Source organism: Sinocyclocheilus anshuiensis, unplaced genomic scaffold (genome assembly GCF_001515605.1).
Source record: "Sinocyclocheilus anshuiensis isolate Anshui unplaced genomic scaffold, SAMN03320099.WGS_v1.1 scaffold792, whole genome shotgun sequence".
NCBI lineage: Eukaryota > Metazoa > Chordata > Actinopteri > Cypriniformes > Cyprinidae > Sinocyclocheilus > Sinocyclocheilus anshuiensis.
In genome coordinates this window covers 92265-108496 of record NW_015558618.1, presented here as the reverse complement: position 1 = coordinate 108496, position 16232 = coordinate 92265, and the positions used below count along the sequence as shown (strand labels likewise).

Sequence of the window (16232 nt, the reverse complement as noted above, 5' to 3'; positions counted from 1 at the left end):
GTCCTTCAGGTGTTTTTTAGCAAACTTTCATTTGTCTTGCACTGAGGAGAGGCTTCCGTCGGGCCACTCTGCCATAAAGCCCCGACTGGTGGAGGGCTGTAGTGATGGTTGACTTTCTACAACTTTCTGCCATCTCCCGACTGCATCTCTGGAGCTCAGCCACAGTGATCTTTGGGTTCTTCTTTACCTCTCTCACCAAGGCTCTTCTCCCCCGATAGCTCAGTTTGGCCGGACGGCCAGCTCTAGGAAGGGTTCTGGTCGTCCCAAACGTCTTCCATTTAAGGATTATGGAGGCCACTGTGCTCTTAGGAACCTTAAGTGCAGCAGAAATTTTTTTGTAACCTTGGCCAGATCTGTGCCTTGCCACAATTCTGTCTCTGAGCTCTTCAGGCAGTTCCTTTGACCTCATGATTCTCATTTGCTCTGACATGCACTGTGAGCTGTAAGGTCTTATATAGACAGGTGTGTGGCTTTCCTAATCAAGTCCAATCAGTATAATCAAACACAGCTGGACTCAAATGAAGGTGTAGAACCATCTCAAGGATGATCAGAAGAAATGGACAGCACCTGAGTTAAATATATGAGTGTCACAGCAAAGGGTCTGAATACTTAGGACCATGTGATATTTCAGTTTTTCTTTTTTAATAAACCTGCAAAAATGTCAACAATTCTGTGTTTTTCTGTCAATATGGGGTGCTGTGTGTACATTAATGAGGAAAAAAAATTAACTTAAATGATTTTAGTAAATGGCTGCAATATAACAAAGAGTGAAAAATTTAAGGGGGTCTGAATACTTTCCGTACCCACTGTATACCCAAATATAGATTGCATCTGGATTCTTTCTGGATGTCAAATGTTGGTGGAGCATGTTCACAGTTTTTGGGATGAACTATATATAGTTTCTTATATATAGTTTCCTATCTGTGATCCTGGAGCACAAAACCAGTCTTAAGTCGCTGGGGTATATTTGTAGCAATAGCCAAAAATACACTGTATGGTCAAAATTATAGATTTTTCTTTTATGCCAAAAATCATTAGGACATTAAGTAAAGATCATGTTCCATGCAGATAGATTTTTTTTGCCCCCTCAAGATTCCAGATTTTCAAATAGTTGTATCTCGGCCAAATCATACAAATCATTCATCAATGGAAAGCTTATTTATTCAGCTTTTAGATGATGTATACATCTCAATTTCGAAACATTGACCCTTATGACTGGTTTTGTGGTCCAGGGTCACATATACAGTATAGTTCATGTTTATAAGCCCTCAGTTCTCCCTTAGGCTTTGTAAGTTCTTGTTTGTAGATGGTGGTTTTCTCCTTTGTTGTTCCTGTTTCCTGAGCCCTTGTGATTAAAAGTATATTTCCTTGCTATTCCTCTTCAATAGAGTTTCTTCTTAAAACCACATTACGTAACAATAATACATATATTGTTGTTATAAATTAATACACAAGATATTGTTGGCACAAATTAAGAATATTTTCGCACAACTTGTTACATTGTGTCCACGCTGTACTAATTTGTTCCGTCATTTTAGTTACATTTTTGTCCATTAATATATGTTGGGAACAACTTCTTAATTTGTTTTTTGTTGGTTTCAAGGGATATTTGTCTTCATGAATAAGAGATAAGAGGGATTGCTTATGGAAATTAAAGGTTTATGGGAAGTTGTTTTGAAGCAGTGGAATAATAACACTTGCGGGATTTGTGTTTTTCAGACAAAGTCTTATAATTGAAACAGACGCAACTAAGATTATTCAACAAACTCTGCTCCTTTTTTATCATCATTACTTCGTCTCCTGCTTCTGTTCTTCACTTGGCTTTACTTAGTCAACTTCTTGGCTGATAGAAGACTGTTAATACAGTTTTAATACATAACACTGGTTTTGGTACCAGACAAGACTTGCTGTTAACAGGTTTTGGGTATTAGACAAATTTGTTGACTAGTTGTTCTGTTTCCAGACAAAATTGATTTTTGAACTCTGATCTAATGCAATAATATTCATGCACTTTTAAGAGTGGCTTAAATGGCCAAATACTTTTTGGGGTTGCATGTACACACAAAATAATCATTATCAATCAGTTATGTCAATCAATATTCTTGAACTCTCTTTTGTTCTTTGAGAAACTTGTCAAAGCACAAAGGATTAATTCCAACTGCACTGGTTATTGAGTTACTATAATTTACTTGGAACGTCTTTATTTGGAATGGATTTACATTACCTGCAATATATGCTGCAACTTTAGCACACGTTTGTAGATTTGAGAGTTGGGAACATTGTAGCGCTTTGCGTTCTCAAACATCAGGTTGAGGTCTGTGTCTATCTGTTCCACACTTTCATACTCATTGTTCTTCATCCTACTCCTGAGGAGAGATAAAATACATCACTGTGTGTTCAAAACTGAAGAACATGCATAGATGTTGTCCTACTGTACCTTATCTGCTGGAGGGAGATTGGATGGCTGATTTGCTGGAAGTAGTCGGGGTAATCTTTCCTGGAGGGAAGCTGAAAGAAGGGCTCGGCTAAAAGCTCTCCCTGGTTGTTCCTACAGCCCCGCACTGCCTCGTACATCTGGAAGATGGGGTTGCTCATGTCCATGCTGGAGTGGATGCTGTCAGCTTCTGACTCGCCCTCATCGTAATGAACAGAGCCTTAAGAACATGCAAACACTCCTCTAATTACTATATAAGCCAATAATGAGACATCAAAACATAATATACTGATGTTACATCTCTTCAACAGATGTCATCATGTGTGACGTACCGGTTAATATGGCGTCCTCTTCACTCTCTGAGCCATACTGTAGAGCAGTAGTGATGGAGGAGAGTCGGTCTCCCTGTGCAAACCTTCTGTTCCTGTTCACAAACACCAGTGCAAATACAACACTATATGTGACCCTGGAGCACAAAACCAGTCTTAAGTCGCTGGGGTATATTTGTAGCAATAGCCAAAAATACATTGTATGGGTCAAAATGATACGATTTTTCTTTTATGCCAAAAACCATTAGGATATTAAGTAAAGATCATGTTCCATGAAGATATTTAGTGAATTTCCTACCGTAAATATATCAAAACGTAATTTTTGATTATTAATATGCATTGCTAAAGACTTAATTTGGACAACTTTAAAGGTGATTTTCTCAATATTTAGATTTTTTTGCCCCCTCAGATTCCAGATTTTTTTTCAGCCAAATATTGTCCTATCCTAACAAACCATACATCAATGGAAAGCTTATTTATTCAGCTTTCAGATGATGTATAAATCTCAATTTTGAAAAATTGACACTTAAGGCTGGTTTTGTGGTCCAGGGTCACATATGTCAGAATATAAATGTTTGTTTGTAGATTAAAAAAAGTAAAAATGTTAAACCAAACACGGGGGTGGCACCACATGACAGTGAAGATGGTAAAACCACAACACTGTTTTATATATTACAGCACTGAAAAAATACTTCAAAGAACAACATGGTATCACAATGTTACATTCCTATAAAAGATGGATAGAACGCAATGCTGCTTTTTGGTACTATTTAATAGTATTTTTACTAAATTAAAATGTAAGAATAGACAGGGGTGATATCAGATGGTAGGAAATAATTATATAATTTAATAATAATTAGAGTTAAGAAATAGTATTATATTATATAACTAACAAATTGTGGTAAAAATGTAATGTGTACATTGTAATGTCAAATGTAATCCATAACATAACTTATCCTGATGCTGAAAACACATTTGATATAATTCAATAATAATTATAGATACTAGATATTATATTATATTATACGGTACATTGACTAAAGCTAAATATCTAGCTAAATAAAATTAAGTGTGTTATGGTAACATGAAATCCGTAACATAATTTACCTGATCCTGATGCTGCTTTTAATAGGTTCCGAATGTTCAAGCTCCAGTTTTCTCTGTGCAAAAATCTTTTTGATGGTGTTTGCATCCTGGAAATTCACATATACGAGTATGAGAATAAATATGAATATAACTCTAAGATATAAATATCAAAAGAATTTCAGTGACACCTTACTTTAAATACTTGTGATCCGGGTTCATTGTAGGTTTTGGCATTTTTGACTAACAAGTCAATGTCTTTAGTCATATGGTTTACACTTTTATAGAAGCCCATCTAGGGACAAAAAGAAACAAGCTTCAGTGTAAATCCATAATAAATGGCAATATTGTATATGAGCATGATCATAAAACAAGATACCTGTATTCGTTGTGCAATGGTCTTCAGATCTATTGGTTCTTTAATAACAGCATAATAATCTGGATATTGCTGAAAAAGAATGTTTAAATGAATAATAATAATAATATGATATTTTTGTGCAAGTGCTGGAATGAAATCGAGAGGACTACCACTTTAGAGGGAAGTCTCTGGAAAAGTTCACTAATGAGACGCCCGTGTTCGGTGTACATCAGCACAACTTCCAGAAGCTGCCCAAGAACTTCCTTAAGGCTCGAGATAGACTGTAAAAACAAAACGAACCAGAATGATTTGTCTGGACACATCTAAATCGCATTAGTACAGGTCCAAAGCATGAGATGTAGGACAATACTGAGACAAGATCTGGGGCTTCTGACCTCCTCCTCTGTGGCCCCTCCAGGGTTTTCCTGTGAGTCGTCATCGTCATCGTCTTCATCATAGTCCCCTCGCTGCACAAACTCATTTTTGGTGCGAATATACAGATCCCACAGTTTACAAGCCGCTCTGTACTCCGGAGTTTCTGGCTGCACAGGAAAAAAAGGTTTCAGTGTATTTTTTTGGAATAAGTGAATATCTGGTGGAGCTACAGAAAGAATACAAGAAACACTAATACACACAATAATTAAATCAGAATTTGATATATACACACTTTGTAGTATGTCTTGGCATTGTTGAATAAGAGCTGAAAATCAGCTGTGAGCTGCTCAACGTCGTCATACTCCTCCATCTTCAGCTTCTGCTGGATTTTCATCATGTCAATGGGCTGAGACACCACATCATAGTAATCCGGCTGGTTCCTGTAGGGAAGCATTATCTGTGTTATCCATTATGATGTTAACACTTATTTAATTTTTAGTTGATAGTAAACTATCAAAAGCTGTCAGACTGCCCAAATGGTTAAAGGGCAGAAATCTCTAATGTGTGACTGACCTTCTCTTTGGTGCTCTGATGAAGAGTTCACACAGCATCCTGCCCTGATCATCCTTATAGTCTCTGATAGTGTTGTACAACTCGTGACACACGGCAATCTGTAAAGGAAAAGCTTACTGAATAACATCTGCAATTTCCCTAAAGCAGAATGTGAAGTCATTTGATCTGTGAGGGCAGGATCAGGAGAGCCATTCATTGATTTAACTCACATTTCTGCATAACACATGAGGGGAAATGTGTTATTATGCAGTTTTTTAATATCAGAGACATTAAATACACAAACTCAATTGAACTCACGGGGTCAACAGTGGGGATGTTTGTGGTTCTTCTCCTCTTCCGACTGGTTGAAGGTATGGATGTGGTCTGGCTGTCCTCAAAATCTCCTCCGCTCACACTGCTGGACGGAGAAGTGGCTCTCCGTCGCTTTGAGCCCATTGTAAAAGCCCTTCACACAGAAAAAGGACATAATAACTCAAATAGTTGAAGAAAAAAATACTGTTGAATTTGTTAGCGGTACAGTATTTGTGGCTGAGGGGCCGCTCTTACAAACAACAAAGCACCATCATAACTACACTGTAAAAGAATATTGTTTTACAGAAAAAAAAAAAGAAATAAAAAAACTGTCAGCTGGGGTTGCCAAAATAATTGAGTAAAAATACAGTGAAATGTAAACACATTTACAACCTGCACATTTTACAGTTTAAAACTGTAATTTACAAAATAAAAGTATTCCATCGTTGGATATGGCAAATCCAACAGTGCTTTTCTGATGAATTTTCTGCTGAAGGCCTGATACTAAACGATGTTGTGTACCCGTAACTTATACTGATAACCTCCATAATAACACAGGTGGTAGAGAGGAAGTTACATCACAATCAAAGCTACCACAAGTAGCTTTTCTGCAAGCTGAGAGAAATACTAGAAAGTGAAAGTGACGTGACATGTGGCCAAGTATGGTGACCCATACTCGGAATTAGTGCTCTGCATTTAACCCATCCAAAGTGCGCACACACACAGCAGTGAACACACACACACCCGGAGCAGTAGAAGGTGCACAGTGTCATACAAACAAATTCTAAACACCATCATGGTAACACACACTAAAACAATGCATTATACATGAATTAAACAACATGAGTTGTATCATAAAACCCTAATATACATAACTGACAAACATAAACTATTACCACAGTTATTTAAATAAAATATCGTCAAATTTGAGCTGTCACAGGGAATCGATTTTTTCATTGTAAATTATAAGATGACTTGTTCTTTTTCACTTCCACAAACTGTACATTTAACAGTTTTTTACAGTAAGGTTATCGCTAAGGGAACTTAGAGTCAACCAATTAACAGCATCGTTACAGTCTTTTACAGTTAACATTTCTATCGTTATTTTATAGTGTAGTTAGATATAATTGTGGTAATTTAAGCCAACACTGTAATCAATACATTTCACAAAGAATCTGAAAACTTCTTCGAATGACATCAAATATTAGTTTATATATAATTCATAATAGTAACAATTACTATAGTAACTGATATTTTGGTTGAAACTATGCTTATCATGGGTAAGCCAACACAAATGTGTTTTCAAATCAAATTAGACGTATTTTGTTAACAAATGGATTATTGTTGTCTCTGTCATGAATTAACAGTAAGCTTCTTAGAGTAATCCTACAGTAATACTTTTTATTACTATTTACCAACAGAGTTATTATGCCTAGACACCCATTTGCCAGTGTCGTTTTTACAAAAATGTGCCATGGTAGCCATAGTTCCCCTAAAAAACAATAGTTACTCCAATTAGTATATGTAAAGCGTCTGCTAAATGATTAAATGTAAATGTAAACAAAACCACTCAGGTAAAGTGGTCACTACTATCACAAAAATAAATAAATATCATATTTTCTTTACATTAATCATTATAACTATGGATATTGGTGGAAAATGCTTAGGGTCCAACAGGAAATTGTTTTCAAATCACAGTATTTAATGCAAGTATACCTTTTTTTTACACAATGGAGTATTATTGACGTAGCAGTAATCCTGTTAAAGAAATACTTAAGTGCAGTGATGCTTGTTAATGCCAGCTTAATAACAGCATTAGTGGCAACTGATAGGTCTAAATAGTCATGTGTATCCATGTATAGTCAAGATATCCATTTTTGAAACTGTGTGTAAAAATAAAACTGCACAAGAAGCTGCATATCAACACGGCTTCTGTCTGCTTTTTATTATGCTGTAATTACAATAACAGCTCATACATGAGCGATGTGCATCTATGAGACACTGCGTGAACCTGTGATTAGCTGCATTTATTATCATGACCGATGACCAATGCTCTTCAACAGTGTTTGCAGGGTTCCGAGTGTCTGCAGCACGATGATGATGATGATGATGATGCTGGTGATGAAGGTGGGACCGCTATGTGTCTGACTCTGCAGACACAAGCTGTGTGACACATGTATCAGCACAGGATAAAAACAAAGCCACGCACACACACTCACACTCACACGCACTGGGCCATGCAACGCTTTGCGTGATGATGCTCGCGCTTTATTACAGCATGAACAGCAGACAATACACAGCGCGCGAGCTGCAGGCCTTACCGTCCGTGTCTGATCAGCTGCCTCTGAGAGCTGTCTGAGGACTGACACACACGCAACACGGAGGAGTCTGATTGATTTATTAAATAAAACCAAGAGGGAGAACAATTAACCCTTTACTGTGCGAAAGCGGAAGCGGAAGTGAGGAACAGAGACACGTGCTGCGCTGTGTGTGCGTGTGTGTGCCTGTTTTTCTATTCTGGTGGGGACTTAAACCTGATTACACACAGACTCATGGGGACTCGTGTCACGGTGGGGACCTAAATTGAGGTCCCCACGGGTAAACAAGCTAATAAATCACACAGAATTAAGTTTTTTGAAAATCTAAAAATGCAGAAAGTTTCCTGTGAGGGGTAGGTTTAGGTGTGGGGTTGGTGTAGGGCAATAGAATATACGGTCTGTACAGTAGAAAAACCATTACGCCTATGGAGAGTCCCCACAAGGATAGCAAACCAGACGTGTGTGTGTGTGTGTGAGTGAGAGAGAGAGGAGCGCGTGCTGGAGCATCGATAGACATGAAGAGACCGAGTGAGTATATAATCTAAAAAAAAAATATATATATATATATATATGGCTTTAACCATACAAACCCTACGGAAATCCTTATATTTACCAGTTGCTCGTTATAAGGACGTAATAAGCCGTCGGAAGTTGTAAAACACACTGACAAAACTCATGTGTCTGTTTTGTAGAGTTGAAGAAGGCGAGCAAACGCCTATCATGCGCCAAACGCTTCAAAATACAAAAGAAGGTAAGAGGTTTTAACTGTCCGTGCACGATATATAAGTGAACAGAGGCTTTGGTTGCGACCTGGTTGTTGTCAGCAAACTAGAGCTTAAAATCGCTAACAAAAAGTACCATGTTTTTACTGTGGTGTCGATAAGAGGTTTAGTAAATGCGTGTGTCTCTCTGTGTGTGAATCCAAGTACCAATGTGATACCTTTTCATACTGTTTTTTTTTTATATATATATATATATTAACTGTATTTTTGCATGTTCCACTTTCAGTGCATTACTGTTTTGTAAGTTATTTATATGTTGTCAAAGTCATGTTATAAGTTTGTGTTTGTCCTATATTAGAGATGTGCCAATATTCAAATTATGGGTGATATTAATAGGTCTAAATTGTTATTGCCAGCATTATTTTTATATTTTTGTCAGTATTAAAATGCAGTACTATTTTGCCTAAATAAAAGAAATTAAGTCATAAAAAATGAAATAGAACATTAATATATATTGTTTCAAATGCTACCAAATGCGTTTCAGCTTTATAATCTACTGTATGTAAAGAAAAACAAATTGAGATCAAATTAATTAAAATTGTATTAAATTATTAGTGTTTTAAGCATATATTATAAGTGAGCATTGGATTAAATGTGGTTTTGATATATTGTGCATTGCTATATTACACTGGTATGCATATATACCAAACTATGCAAAATTTGGGGACAGTATGTTTTTTTTATTTAAATTATTATTATTTTTTTTTCAGCAAGGATGCATTAAATTGATCAAAAGTGGAAGTAAATACTTTTACATTGTTACAAAATATTTCTATTTCAAATAAATCCTGTTCCTTTGAACTTAATATTCATCAAAGAATCCTGAAAAAAATGCATTATGGTTTCCACAAGTGTGATGATGATGATAATACATGTTTCTTAAGCAGCAAATCAGCATTATTAGAAGGAAGTCTGGCTTAATAGCCGCCGTTATTCAGCTTCGCCATCACAGGAATACATGACATTTTAAAATATATTCAAATAGGAAACAGTTATTTAAAATTGTAACACAATTTCACAATATTTTTGATCAAATAAATGCATCCTTGAGCGTAAGTGACTTCTTTTAATGGTAGTGTTTATGCTTATGTTTGTGTCTTTTAAAATGCTCTAAAAAGTGTCCCGGATGCCTTATGTGTCTAAATCTATTACTCCTCCTCTATTGTAAGGTTCGGGAGCATAACCGTAAATTACGGAAAGAGGCAAAGAAGAAAGGGATAAGCCGAAAGCCGAAGAAAGATATTGGAGTACCAAACAGTGCACCTTTTAAAGAGGAAGTGCTTCGAGAAGCTGAGCAGAGAAAACAGGAGGTATGATTATTACTAAAACCACAGACACTGCAAAACCACATATTTCCATATTACATATTGACTGCACAGTTAATAACTGGACTTCACAGTGTTCGGTGCATATGTTACTGGAACATGCTTCTTTGCACTAAACTGATTGTGTGTTGTTCTCCAAGCTTGAAACTCTGAAAGAGCAAAACAAGATTGCAAAACAGCAAGAAAGAGCTGCAAAGAGGAAGAAGGAGAAAGAAGCAGCCAGTGCTGGAGACGAACCTGCAACTAAGAAAGCTAAAAAGGTAAGAAATGTAGAAATGGTTACTATATAAGTAGCTTACTGGCTCGAGCAACACTGCTAACTTTGTTCATTTGCAGGTGGCGAAAGCTAAAGAAGCAAAGGCTGCAATAGTTAAAGAGAGAAGCACTAGAACATTCAAATGCTGCGAGCTGAACAAGGCAAGTTGACAAACTGATGGCCAGCACTTGACAATAATATACTCCTAAATCTGTGATGTCTCTAGCATGACCAGAGTTGTTATTCACAAGTTCGATATTACATTGGCTTGAATTTTTGTGCAGGTGATTGAGGAATCTGACGTGATCGTGGAGGTTTTGGATGCCAGAGATCCTCTGGGCTGCCGCTGTCCTCAGCTGGAGGAAACCGTCCTGAAACACGAGGGAACGAAAAAACTCTTGTTCGTATTGAACAAAATAGGTAGACAGCAGCTTGCATTGCCTTACACTTCAAGTCGTGAAGTTCCTAAGATGGAAATTGGTTATTAAAGTCTGTTTTTACTTTATAGATCTTGTTCCTAAAGATAACGTAGAGAAATGGCTCCGGTATCTTGAAGCTGAGTGTCCTACTTTTCTCTTCAAAGCATCAATGCAGCTACAGGACAGAACGGTGGTATGTATATGTGATCCCAAAATGCAGCGAATTCCCAAATTAAACGGGATATGCAATGAGGGAAAAACAAATGTTGGGTGGGACTTTTTAATCTATCCAGAATTGATCAGATACTACCAATTAAAAGTTTGGGGTCAGTAAGATATGTTTGTGTTTTTGAAAGAAATCTCTTATGCTCACCTTCGAAATCCTTTGAAACAATAGAAATGTCTTTACTGACACTTGATCAATTGAATGTCTCATTGCTAAAGAAACATTAATTTCATGAGGAAAAAAAATGTAATGACCTCATACTATTCTATACTATTAGCATTAGTATAGCAAAAAACAACAAAGAGATTGATTTCAAAGCTTGGCAGATATTGTCATCTCATAATCTCTATTTTACAGCAACAGAGAGGAATTAATGCAGTTCTGGATCACAGCAGAGCAGCTTCATGTTTTGGAAGAGACTGTCTCCTACAGACGCTTACTGATTTGGCTGACAAGAAGGATGCTGAGACCATGCTTAAAGTTGGTGTTGTCGGTAAGATTTCTTGTCATTTGTATGGACCACAGTAACGTAATGAGGCAAGAGGCATTGCTGACAAATAATCCAACTTTAAAATCAGTTTTCTTTTGACTCTTATTTGTTTTTATCTTGACTTTAGGTTTCCCTAATGTTGGAAAGAGCAGTATCATCAATAGTCTGAAAGAAATCCGAGTGTGTCATGTTGGTGTGCAGAGAGGAGTGACCAGGTAAAGCTTCACTATTTGGTGTCCTTGCAGATGTGAATTTGAAGCATGATGAACTGTATTGGACTGACCAAAGCATGAAGTCTTCAATCAATCCAACACTGAGCTTCATATCCCACAATGCATTTCTGCTGCAAGGCATTGAGGTACCGCCGCAATAACATTCTTCCCCCCTCCATGTAGATGCAAGCAGGAAGTGCATATTACTAAGAGGGTGAAGATGATTGATAGTCCAGGGATTGTGGCGGCTCCCAGTAGCCCAGGGGATGCGATGGCCCTCAGGAGCCTGCAGGTAGAGGAGAAGGAGGAGAGTCCACTGGAAGCGGTCAGGACTCTGCTCAAACAGTGCAATCAGCAGCATGTAAGGAACATCACTGCTCATGACAGCCAAACTGGAGGTTTGTGGTTTAAGTTCATGTCTGTTAGCTTTAAAGAGATATTTCACCCGAAAATGGAAATTCTGTCATTTACTCGTCTTTATGTTGTTCTAAACCTGTATGAGTTTCTTTCTTCTATTTAACACGGAAGAAGAAATGTTGAAGAATAAGAGTGACCAAACATCCCTTTAATGCTCAAACTTCATACTCTCCTGAATTGGTTACAAAGGAAGTGGATGGAATTTATTCATTTTGAAAGCATCAACATCACTTATGTCCAGTTTCTAAAATGAAGGGGCATTTCATAGAATGTAGCAAAACTTCAACAGTGGAAATACTTTTTCAGGAGTCAATTTACTGTATTTTAAGGGGGTTATTTCTCTTTAAGCTCATACAGTAAGAGCATCTTTTCTCATGTGTCTCTTTCAGATAATGTTACAGTATAATGTCCCAGACTGAGTTCTTGACTGCCTTTTCCAAAAAAACGAGGCTTCTTGCAGAAAGGAGGCGTTCCTAACACAGAGCTGGCAGCCATGACATACATTTTCTGAACGAACGAATGTTGTAGTTTCCAGTAACATAAAACAGCAGAACACAAACTAACTTGGCACTGCGCTCCATCCAGAACTCAAGCTGGCTGGTGATATTCTGCTGCTTCCACTCAGTTAAATTGGCCACAAAGACTCCAGGATTGAACGAGCAAGTGTTCGCTCTCATTCCAAGCTTCTTGATCGCCTCTTTTTTGAAGTCCAGAAAAGCAATATAGCTGTTCTGCATCATGTAAAATAAATATGCAAATCCATGTAAATATATAAACTAGTAATGGAATATATGTTCTGAAAACTTTCTTTGAAAGTCACTGAGTGGTATGACCAATTTCTTACGGTTAAAACTGGTTTATATGTTTAAAAACCATATGGCTGTGTTTGGATAATGAAAGATACTGCATAATAAGTCTAAAGAAAAAAAAACCCATCTTATTCTGTATTCTAATTTTTCTCCATTCATCTTCGCCATCCAGCTGAGTTATAGTATTTTGATGAATTTCTATGTACAGTGTGAATTCTGGATCAGAACAGTACGATCGTACCTGATTTCCAGCTCCTCTGACGATGCCTTTAGAGGACGCAGAGTCACAGTCCTCTGAGAAAGCTGCTGCATGTCCCAACTTAATACTGCTGTCGAAAAGCTCCTGAATGTCCCCTAAACCACAGAAAAGAATACAATCAATGCTTATTACGGTTACTTACTGTATTTGAATGGAAACTGCACTGTATCAAACTACTACTATTTCTGCAGCATACAGACAACAAATACAAATAACTATTGTTTAATATAGAAAGCTGCATTTTCAGACCTCAGCAAACTTCTAAGGGAGGCTCAAGATGACTTCAAATGTTTTGAAAAGACAAAACAAGCTTTACAATAAAATAACTACACATCTAGATGTGTCAGATATTTCTTTTTTGATATTTTTCTTATAATCTAGATATTTATTATTATAATCGAGCCCCAAACTTCTGGAAATCTTTCATTTTAATTATATATCATTTTCAATCTTTTCATCTATGAGCACTCCTAATTCCTGTAAATGTTGCAGTGATAGTGCCTTCAAATATTGCTGTGAACATTGTGGGCCTAGAGGACAAAAAGGTTGGACCACTGCCCTACAAATTTTCTTTCAAACATAATTACTCATTTATAACTCCACAAAGTTACATATTCAAAAATACATTTAAAAAAAAATTAATTGAGGCGAGGACAGGTGTTTTTCTTATTCTAGACAAGCGGCAACCTCCCGCTCTCTCTCCTGAAGCCAACAAGGAAGTGACTTAAACTGTAATTCGTCAACTGGCCGCTAGAGGCTGGCTGCAAAAGTGAGTCAATCCCATAGACTCCCCATGTTAAAATGCACAACTTTACAACAGAAAAAAACATGTTTACAGCCTGGTTCAAAAAAAGATTTTGGTCTATATAGCTAATTTTGCCCTTCATGACAACTGTGAGGGGGGTGAATTTTTTTTATAACTCATCCGTTTAAATTATATTAAGCCTTAAAGTTCTGCATAATTAAGGGCGTGGCCACTTGAGTGACAGGTGGATTGCCGCTGCTGTCACCACCGTCGAGCTAGGTGGGCGTGGCTTCAGCAACCTGCTCCCGCCTCTTTGCCCATTTTTGATTATCCGGGAGTGACGCGCGGTGACGCGCTGCCAAGATGGCGACGGCCGCCTCCGCCCACTTTTGAGCTTCAAAAACGCTCTTCGGAAATCTACGGGTGACGTCACGGACACTACGTCCATGTTTCTATACAGTCTATGATTCTAGAGACTATTAGATTGGACAAAAATTTGGTTATGCCCCTAAGGACAAAACTAGAATTCTGGGGTTTATAAAAAATACAAACTATAAAATTACGCACTTTACCTTGTACAATAACATCATCATCCAGGTAAATTACTTTCTCTGCTTCCGGCAAGAAAACAGGCAAGAAGAATCTAGCAAAGGTCAACTAGAAAAATAAGATACATACATAGTTACAATACATCATTTCCATTTTCACAACACCAAACAGTCTTATTTAAATAGAAGCACTTGCGATTGATTACCGGCTTCACTGCCTCCACCTTCTGAGGATCAGTAGGAATCTTTCCTGTGAGGATCTTCAGATCAAATACGATAATTTTGTGCTTCAAGTCAGTCTTACTCAACCATGTTCTGGAATGAGAAATAATCATGTTAATCATGAAACATTACATACTTTAATAAACCACTGTAATGCAATACAAGGTGTACCTAAGATGGACCACCGACTCATTTAGTGTCACTATACTGAATACTACATTGGCTTTGCTGTTGCGGTAGATGCTGTTCATGGCGGTGACAGTAGCTCCCAGTCTCTCCTCTGGAGCGGTGATGACCACTGGAATCTCATCTCCTGTCCTGATGACCTTATGATCCGACAGGAAGTCCGTCTCAAAGGGCAGCACCATCCCAGACGCTGTGTCTGCAAACGCACAGGAAAATCAGCGAGGGGGTGCATTTCGTGCTAAAAAAACTTTTAAACTTCACTAACATTAATATATTCATACCTGGATTCTCTTGCTTCAGGAAATCATTGAGATTCAGCAGATTCCGATGCAAAATAATTAAAAAGGCGATGACAAGCAGAACAAGAATAACCACGTTCACTGGGAAAGACAAGATGTCAAATAGAAGTTGTCAAATATTTAAGTAATTGCCATATATACACATACATACATACATACTGTACATATACACACATACTGTATATATACACACACACACACGCATAAGATCAAAAGTTTACATACACCTTGCAGAATCTGCAAAATGTTACTTATTTGACCAAAAGAGGGATCATACAAAATGCATGTTATTTTTTATTTAGTACTGGCCTGAATCAGATATTTCACATAAAATATATTGTCCACAAGAGAAAATAATAGTTGACTTTATAAAAATGACCCCGTTCAAAAGTTTACATACACTTGATTGTTAATACTGTGTTGTTACCTGAATGATCCACAGCTTGTTTTTGTTTTGTTTTTTGTTACACACACACACACACACATATATATATATATACATACACACACATACACACACATACATATATATACATATATATATATATATGTATGTGTGTACATACAATGTATATATCAATATATAATGTTTGTGTGTTTAACTATAACTATATTAAAATATATTCACCTCTGCGTACAGTCATGGCACTCGAGCAACAGCACAATTCTGGATCAAAGCAAACATTAAATTAGTAAACAGCAAAGAAAACAACAGAAATGTGTATTTAACTGAGGACTAATTGGAATATAAAACAAGCAGGTTAAAATTTAAATCACACAAGGAAAAAAAATACTGCATATACAAACAAAATGCATTTTGGCAAAGAAGCAACTTGAAAACTGTTGAAAGGCAAAACCGTGAAAAATGCCGGTGTACAAACCTGCTTAGTTATAATGTCTGGACTCTCTTTGGCTCTTCATCCAAAACGCCAACTCAACATCAACAGGTCCAGTTACCCTTGAGTCCTGCACAGAACACGCCACAGCCGAAAAGACCTTTCACTGAAACATATGCTACAGTGATAGAGCACAACCGCAGCGAGTGAATCTTGTTAAGTGAACGACATTTCCTAAACTTTCATGTACTGACTCGTCTGCTTTTGTCCTTTCAAAGACTGACAGCAGCAAGAGCCAATAGAATTCGAGTGTGGTCTGTGAAGGAGCATTTCATTGGCCTGACACACTAAACGAACCGCCCCCTTCACAGAACGAGTCGATTGTTTGGAGTCTTGAATGTTACACACATTCTTTCTCAATGTTATTATTTTATCAAACT

General features: G+C 37.2%; 3 protein-coding genes across 4 annotated transcripts in view; 1 reads left to right on the top strand and 2 right to left on the bottom strand.

Moving 5' to 3' along the window:
- LOC107680444 (protein polybromo-1) overlaps positions 1-7889 on the bottom strand; it is a 29122-nt gene extending 21233 nt beyond the window's left edge. For both annotated transcript variants that reach the window (XM_016476327.1, XM_016476328.1), the window contains exons 1-12: positions 7765-7889; positions 5450-5597; positions 5153-5250; positions 4872-5019; positions 4600-4746; positions 4375-4485; positions 4226-4294; positions 4043-4141; positions 3871-3956; positions 2767-2858; positions 2438-2654; positions 2225-2366 (exon numbers count right to left, since the gene is read on the bottom strand). In XM_016476327.1, coding sequence (XP_016331813.1) covers positions 2225-2366; positions 2438-2654; positions 2767-2858; positions 3871-3956; positions 4043-4141; positions 4226-4294; positions 4375-4485; positions 4600-4746; positions 4872-5019; positions 5153-5250; positions 5450-5587 — 1347 coding nt within the window. In that variant the 5' untranslated portion in view covers positions 5588-5597; positions 7765-7889. The remainder of the gene's footprint in view (positions 1-2224; positions 2367-2437; positions 2655-2766; positions 2859-3870; positions 3957-4042; positions 4142-4225; positions 4295-4374; positions 4486-4599; positions 4747-4871; positions 5020-5152; positions 5251-5449; positions 5598-7764) is intronic.
- Positions 7890-8223: 334 nt separating this feature from the next.
- LOC107680445 (guanine nucleotide-binding protein-like 3) lies at positions 8224-12307 on the top strand. Its single transcript, XM_016476329.1, has 11 exons — positions 8224-8289; positions 8454-8512; positions 9713-9853; positions 10009-10128; positions 10205-10285; positions 10409-10544; positions 10633-10736; positions 11127-11262; positions 11387-11474; positions 11655-11832; positions 12278-12307. Exons 1-11 carry the CDS (start codon positions 8277-8279, stop codon positions 12305-12307), a joined length of 1086 nt encoding a protein of 361 aa, XP_016331815.1. The 5' UTR covers positions 8224-8276.
- A 54-nt stretch (positions 12308-12361) lies between these two features.
- LOC107680409 (glycosyltransferase 8 domain-containing protein 1-like) lies at positions 12362-16094 on the bottom strand. The gene is made up of 8 exons (XM_016476298.1): positions 15838-16094; positions 15585-15623; positions 14939-15037; positions 14643-14853; positions 14456-14564; positions 14274-14358; positions 12939-13051; positions 12362-12619 (listed from the first exon to the last, which is right to left on the bottom strand). The coding sequence occupies exons 2-8, from the start codon at positions 15598-15600 to the stop codon at positions 12362-12364; spliced, it is 891 nt and encodes a 296-aa protein (XP_016331784.1). The 5' UTR covers positions 15601-15623; positions 15838-16094.
- Positions 16095-16232: the final 138 nt, after the last annotated feature.

Excerpts from the sequence above, each read along its gene's own strand:
- LOC107680409 (XM_016476298.1), bottom strand. Across the intron at positions 14,565-14,642 it reads GAGTCGGTGGTCCATCTTAG|AACATGGTTGAGTAAGACTG; the intron begins GTACACCTTGTA and ends TTCTCATTCCAG. Across the intron at positions 13,052-14,273 it reads TGATGATGTTATTGTACAAG|GGGACATTCAGGAGCTTTTC; the intron begins GTAAAGTGCGTA and ends TCTGTGGTTTAG.
- LOC107680445 (XM_016476329.1), top strand. Across the intron at positions 9,854-10,008 it reads CTGAGCAGAGAAAACAGGAG|CTTGAAACTCTGAAAGAGCA; the intron begins GTATGATTATTA and ends TTGTTCTCCAAG. Across the intron at positions 11,263-11,386 it reads GCTTAAAGTTGGTGTTGTCG|GTTTCCCTAATGTTGGAAAG; the intron begins GTAAGATTTCTT and ends TCTTGACTTTAG.